Source organism: Fusarium coffeatum (assembly GCF_003316985.1).
Source record: "Fusarium coffeatum strain FIESC_28 chromosome Unknown BRIP53273_contig_436, whole genome shotgun sequence".
Classification (NCBI taxonomy): Eukaryota; Fungi; Ascomycota; class Sordariomycetes; order Hypocreales; family Nectriaceae; genus Fusarium; species Fusarium coffeatum.
The window spans coordinates 1-7,215 of NW_022158225.1; the positions used below are offsets into that span (position 1 = coordinate 1).

The 7,215-nt window shown below is 48.1% G+C and overlaps 2 protein-coding genes across 2 annotated transcripts; both read left to right on the forward strand.

The window, feature by feature from the left end:
* Window positions 1–3,254: 3,254 nt before the first annotated feature.
* FIESC28_11594 (uncharacterized protein) lies at window positions 3,255–4,605 on the forward strand (the record flags this gene model as incomplete). Its single annotated transcript, XM_031165714.1, has 2 exons — window positions 3,255–3,505; window positions 3,570–4,605. The coding sequence occupies 2 exons, from the start codon at window positions 3,255–3,257 to the stop codon at window positions 4,603–4,605; spliced, it is 1,287 nt and encodes a 428-aa protein (XP_031010226.1).
* A 961-nt stretch (window positions 4,606–5,566) lies between these two features.
* On the forward strand, window positions 5,567–6,779 carry FIESC28_11595 (uncharacterized protein; the record flags this gene model as incomplete). The annotated part of the gene is made up of 2 exons (XM_031165715.1): window positions 5,567–5,735; window positions 5,794–6,779. 2 exons carry the CDS (start codon window positions 5,567–5,569, stop codon window positions 6,777–6,779), a joined length of 1,155 nt encoding a protein of 384 aa, XP_031010227.1.
* Window positions 6,780–7,215: the final 436 nt, after the last annotated feature.

The following is a 7,215-nucleotide window of genomic DNA, read 5'->3' on the forward strand; positions in this document are numbered from 1 at the left end:
AAAAAAAAAAAAAAAAAAACCTGTGCTCAGTCCGGTGGTGTTCTGTTCGCAGCCAAGCAATGCTAGGGTCGTCTAGTCTCTGCCGTCCTTAACACCACATCAAGTCAAGCTCTATGGAGTTGGAGGTCTCCTCAAAGAAACATTGCGCTAACAAGTGCACCAAGACCTTCTTCTCCAGCAATGGAAGCTCTCAAGCAAGGTACAAGACTGCAAGGATCCTTGCTCCTCTCACCGCGAACCCCAAAAAAGGAGTCATCGCTTAGCTTTCTCCGATCTCGCCGCGGGGAAATAATACATACTACGTACGAGTACAGTACCGAATTAACCACTACCAACAAGCGATGAGCAATATAAAAAACGCACTTGCACTTGCAGATGCAGATGCATTGCATAAGAATGAGGGGGACTTGGCTTTTACCCCCACCGTTATCTCTTGGACAGGCTATTGTTGATACAGACACCAGAAATTACCCTCATGATATGTGTAAGAATTACAGTGGAAGAAACGAGGCACAAGACGAGGCGCTTCGCTTTATCCTGTGCAGGTGTGAGATTGGCGGCTGAGAAAGGTCACTGTCACCCTTACTATGTATTGGACTTTACTTTTTGCGCTGCGTTTACACTTACCCTTACAGTTATCGTTACAGTTTTACCTCCTTGCTCGTGTCCTCGTCTCGTCGCGTCGTCCGTGAGACCAGATAATGCGACAGTCATCTCGCATTCAATGCCATCCCTTTTCAATCCAGCGCGAATCAGGCCTACCCCGTGGGCACTCAAGCGCCTTGAATTCGTCCCTGGGGTTCCCGTGCGCTGTCTGGCCTTGAATTAACATCCGAGCAGGCCTTGTTCATCATAGAAAATAAATAATTTCCAGGTACATGTCCGCTCCTGGTTTGACACGAATCCATACGTGACTCTTATCAATCATACGGTCATTACACGATTGTGGCTCTGCTGGCTGCCTCTGCTTGGTTGTATTGATTGATTGATTCATCTCCCTCAAACCACGGCCCTGGACCATGACAGCTGAAGCAATGAGACCTTCTGTCCCCAGCTTTATCGATTGTCTAAGAAAGAGGGCACAGCACAGGTCAAGCGGGGATGGTCCCGATAGGCCATAGATGTTTGTTAATGTTTCTCCTGTTGAGTTGAGTTGTCTGTCTACCGTCAGCCATAGTGAGCCCATAAGCGTGGCTTTCATATCCCATTTCTCGGTGAGCTATGGTCAGCAATGCATGGACACCATTGCACGATACCCCATAGCAAACATGTAAGCTCTTTATGCTTGACCCCAACAATGACAATATTCTCCGGCTTTTGAAACCATGTCTTGCTTCTTGCGACCACGGTATGCTCACGATACAATCATGTATCTTTGCTACTTTTTGAGGCCTCCTCAGCATTATCAAAAGAACATGGTGCAACGAATGAAGAGTATGCTTATTTTTTTATTTTTTTTTCAGGTGATATCGACTAAGTGCCTAGGTTGCCAAGTTGATCTCTTCAGCTGCCCCCAAATTACTTATTCTGCTATCTGTACAGCATGTTGCGCTGTAGGCACTCACAACGAAGCGGTGATCTGTACACCATGCGTTGTGAGCAATCCAGGCACCGCCTCCATACCAAGGCTATGCAAGCAACCGGCTGCTATAGTCTTTTTGTTACCTTCAATTCCTACCAATCCGGTCTGTAGAGACGGCTGGCAGCCCTTCACATGCCAAACAATGGTCGATATTACCACACAATAGTTGACATTCAACTTGAATGTCAGGCTAGGATTTCATCCAGACCTGTCAAGTTGCTTGGTGATGGCACAACATTTGAGCGTAAAATAAAGGGATCCGAAAGTGACGTGTTTGTCTGTCACCACATGGTTGGAGCTTGGTTTTGAGATTGTATCTGATATCCATGATTGCTGACAGCTTACAGAAATGTCGAATGTCGAAGCTCATGACTATCTTGTCATTTCATACTCAACATGCAACCCTTGTGGGATGATCACCGTTATTTCTGAACGTCTTGGTCGATGAAACCCTTGAATTCAGTGCCTAATATCAAAAGGCAAGTCACTGGATATTCATTCATGCCCAATATTCGTTGTCGCGATTTCATTGTGTCTTGCACCATGGCGGTGAAACTCGAGACCTACACATATAGGGTATCTAAGTTATAGGTCTAGTGGCTCAGTAGTGCATAGCCACACATGCAGGTCCCCGCCACAGGTTGATCCACTACTGGCAGAACTTATCGCCAACTTCATTGCTAACCACTTGAAGGGAATACAAGATTTTGAAAAGACAAAGTCCAAGTGGGCAATACGTTCGAGTGCAGAAAACTCGATGTTGATGTGTCCTGTAATTTCAACCAACTTTTAGCTGTCAAAGCTCTATCAAAACTGCTCGCGATCGCAAAAAGGCTCTGTTTGTAGCAGGCCTTTTGAAGATCCTGCCAACGCAGTGAAGAGTTGAACAATCTGGAAATTAGAAGCAAAAAGCTCATTCATTCACAGCTTGAGGTTAAGGCAGCACCGGCTCACTGGACGAGATCGGAAAATTAGAAAGAATATCGAAGAAACCGCCTGCTGTTAGGCGCTATCGCAGAGGTTTTCCACTGACAGCTTCTTGCCAGAGGTTGGCACTGTTGGAGTAAACTGCAGCATCATTCACCTCAAAGCACGAAAGCCCCACAAAGGGATTTATTAAGACTCTTTACGATTGCCGAATTCTTTGTTCTTACTCCCTTCCGTGCCTGATTGATCCTTTTTATCTTTTATCCTTGAAGCCTTCTTTCCCAAGGAGCCTAAGAAAAAGAGTAAGCGCATTCCTCAAAAAAAGTCCAGCACCATGATCGAAAAACGGTTGTTAACAGAGACATCAAAGGTAGAAAGAGGAACTGAAAGCAAGCCGAAGCGTGGTCTGCTCTTGCCTAAATTCATCCCAAGTCTGCACCTTCCAGCTTCTTCCCCTCTCAACCTACCTAAGTCTTCCCATAGCAACGGTCGTCTTGTTTTCATCATATCCAAACACACCGTCCTCAACTTTCTCTTCTCAACAAGGCAACTCATCTTGGAAATTCAGCTATCCTCTACCACGACACCGCATCAAATCAGCTTGGCGCGCTACTTCTCATCCTCGTGAAGGCACACACATTGCACTCAGTACGCCCTACTGAAGTTCAGGATACGCTATCATCCCTGGCTGACTTTCATCTGTAGGTCGCACCTGAGGCTAATCATCGCCTATACTCCAGACGGAATGTCTAACGAACTGCCTCCCGAGGTTTCCCTCACCCCTGATCCGGTCGAGGCGGCTTTGCCAGCCAAGCCTGAGCACCGAGGTCCTTCTGAGATCGTGTCGAACCCCTTGATCGACGATTTCAAGGAGAAGCATATTCGGCGCGGTGTCCTGATACCACTCAAGACAACGCAAGAGGTCCGGCAAGACCACACGATCACTCATGCATACATCACACGGGCACCTACCAAGCAGGCTAACGATGTCATCACGTACGCTACCTCCAAAATATAACTGTATCCGATAAAGCATTGCTGTTTACTGACAACTGCACAGGGCCTTGCGTAACATGCGACCAGATGATAATAGCGCTAATCCCCTACCTCATCTGCGACGGTGTTCTAAGCCTGGTGATCTGCCTGCCCACCTCAAGACTCAGTTCATGAACGATAGCGCTGTGGGCCGTCAAATCCATACGGCAAAATCCACTTGGATTTACATCATCATCGGAGAAGTCAAAGACTTCACACTTGAGGAGCTTACCGAGGTTCTGTCTATCATTGAGTGCGACGAGAATGAACTCTTTATCGAAAAGATCCCCATTCCTCTGCTTGCGCCAACATCCCAAGTACAAGCGGCTATGTGGTCTTCTCAGTTTTGGCCCACTGTATATCGGAAGAACAACCCCTTGGGACCGCACCCTAGTATAGTAGCCCGGGGAACTGAAGATATCAAGGACGACAGCTCCGTCTGGATGGCACTAGCCCATCGTGTTGCTTTACAAGCTAAAGAAACCGGGATCGGCGAAGCCATCGGAGCTGTAATCGTCCAGAGAGATGGCGGAAAAGTTGAACTTGTCGGGGTTGCAGGAGACGCTCGCTGGCACCAGGAGTGCGGCCTGTTGGAGGGCACCAGCAACCCTATGACACACTGCGTTGTCCGTGCTATCAGCATGGTGGCCCAGAAACTCGTTCGACACGAAAGGCGAGCTGCTGGGCGTCCTTTCAACCCACCAAATCTCGAGTATGACGCCTTCCAGGATAAACCACTCCTTGAGATCGAGAAGAAATGCTTTGAACAGGAGCACCCGAACAGGGACGGCTATCTCTGCCATGGGCTTGAGCTTTATGTTACCCACGAGCCCTGCGTATCATGCTCTATGGGCATACTCCATTCTCGAATGGGCAAGGCTGTCTTTGCTACGCACATGCCTCGCAGTGGAGGATTGAGCTCAGATGATCGTCCGGATGGGGGTGGAAGAGGATTGGGACTCTTCTGGAGACGAGAGCTCAACTGGAGCTTGATGGCTTGGGAATGGGAACGCGACGGCGTACCCAACTTGCCTCCTCTTGATCCCATCACTCATGTTTAGGATTACCACCCCCGAGGTCGATGTGAGACTCATCGTCTCCGTTGCTATACACGCGAAGCTGCAGCGACAACGAAGCTCCCACAGAGCAATGACAAAGTATTATGCGCTACACAACACTGGCTAAGCACAGCATTAATTGAGGCCGGCGACATTTTTATCGACAACTACCTGTCACGGTACGTTTTATGGACTTACTCGCAGCTGGTTCGTTGGCTGGAAAACAATCAAAGGGTTTAGATAGTCCTTTATATCCCAGGTGAGAAGTCGATTCGCAGACATTGGCCACGGTCTTGTAAGAGGTACTTGGGAATGGACGAGATAGCATTGGACGGAATTGGACGTGGTACCCATTGTATCATCCCATCTGCGTTGAAAAAACATAATATTGTATCAATTGATTCCTTCTTGTTGACACCAGTTTCTATCGAATGAATGATACATCGATTGTTTGCTGCTATGAAACAGACCCTGACCCTGACCCTGCTTAATGGATTTGGGCCCTCTTTAGTGGCCTAGTCGATATTACTAAGTTTTGGATCCCCTAGTCAACTTGGACCCTTCCCTCTGTTTGTATTGCGTATTGCGCAGTTGATGTGGGGCTTTCAGTAACTTCGACGACCAAGCACCAGTTTTGCTATTGAAGGGCGACTCTTTTTATTGATTTACCTTCTCTTTCACGATGCGCAGTGCTTGACTAGCTCGCTGCCATTTACACTCTCTTCCTATCGCTCGTTGCTGCCCTGCTGCTTTCACCACTGCATTTTCGGCGACGGCTCACAGGCTTGCAAGCTCCACTGATACATTAAGCCTTCACGGTCGACATATAAGCGCCTCGCTACCGCGCGCCGAGGAAAGAAAGCCCGTCGACCTTTCGATTTTCAACTTTCTGAGTGGTAACCAATTCGAAGATTTTCATCCGCACGATTACGACGAAGACTGGCTGGACGACGAAACTATCGATATGGCCAGAAAACGAAACGCACCCAGCGGTGGGTTTGGAGAGGGGTCATCATCCAAAATGGCAAAGTCGAATGGAAAGTACTACGCGGTCAGGAGAGGGAGAAATCCTGGCATCTACTACAACTGGGACGATTGCAAAGCACAGACCGACGGGTATTCAAAACCAATTTGTGAGTAGAAACAGGAACAGACACATGCTTGGCCAGGGAATACTAACATGCACTGCAGTCAAGTCATTCAAAAATGAACAAGATGCCAAGGACTTTATGAAGCAGGGTAGTGAGAGCAGTAGGCCCGAGGCTCATAGGCGACAAGAGGCCAATGGCTACATGGAACATCGGCCTAAGGATTACGGGGAATACCGAGCCAACGACTACACGGGATATGAGACCAAGGAGTATATGGAAAATGAGGCTCAGGACTTCATGGAAGGCAATACCGGTCAATACCACGTTGTGACAAGGGGTCGTAAGGAGGGCATCTTGAATTGGTCAGAGACCCAGGCATCCATCGTTGATTTCCCCGGGGCAAAGTATGAGAGCTTTGATACGTTGGAACAGGCTGGGCCGTTCTACATGAAGCATCTTGAGAAACAGTTTGCAAAGCGAGAATCCGGTTCAGCACAACAAGCGATGCAGCACCAGCAAAAGCAGTACACAGGAGCCGCTATCGAACCTGTCGCAGCACCGATCAAGTCAGAACCCACTGCGCGTCCTCAGCAGACGCGATCTGCAACCGAGTCAGACGACCACTTAATGAAAATCTACACCGACGGCAGCAGTCAGGGGAACGGCAAGCCTGGCGCCCGTGCCGGCCTTGGTGTCTATTTTGGACCCGACGACGAGCGTAACCTCGCTGAGCGACTCCCTGGCATAATTCAGACGAACCAACGGGCTGAACTACTAGCGATGCTGCGGGCGATGGAGCTCGTACCTGTGACACAAGGAATAAAGATCTTGACCGACAGCAAATACTCGATTGCCTGTGCAACAGATTGGGTTGTAAACTGGGAGAAAAACAACTGGAAGAACGCCGCGAAGAAGGACGTCATGAATCAAGACATCATACGCCCTTTAGTGGCCAAAAAGAGAGAAAGGGCAGCTGCTGGAGCAGCAACCGAGTTCCAGTGGGTTAAGGGACATTCTACCGATCCAGGTAACATCGCAGCTGATCGGCTGGCTAACATGGGGGCTGAGAAGCCGAAAGTTGATTAAGCTGTGTTATTGAATATACGGACAGATCTTCTCGGAGCAAGGCGTTGATACAGGTTGAGGTTTGGCTTTATTTGCAGATTACTTTTGTACTCGATGCTGCTCAGTGCACTCGAGATTTGCAAATTCAAAGGGTCGGAAGGAGAATACGGATTGATAAACGGCTTGGGTTATCGAAGGAATGTTAGTTCTCTTTTTCTTTCTTCTGTTATAATGGTGTTTTGTCTGTCTTTTCCATTTCCTTCTCCAGCATACGCACGTCTTCTGTTACTGGAGTAATAGCTCGTGTGCAAACAGAGGAGTATCTTGTGGCTACCTACCTATTGAGCTGAGATGGCGTGATTCTTGGCTATCAAGGTCACTGATAAGAACACAATTGTGAGGCGTTCCTAGACGAGATATTTGCTGGACAGTATAATGCACATATGTATACTGTAGA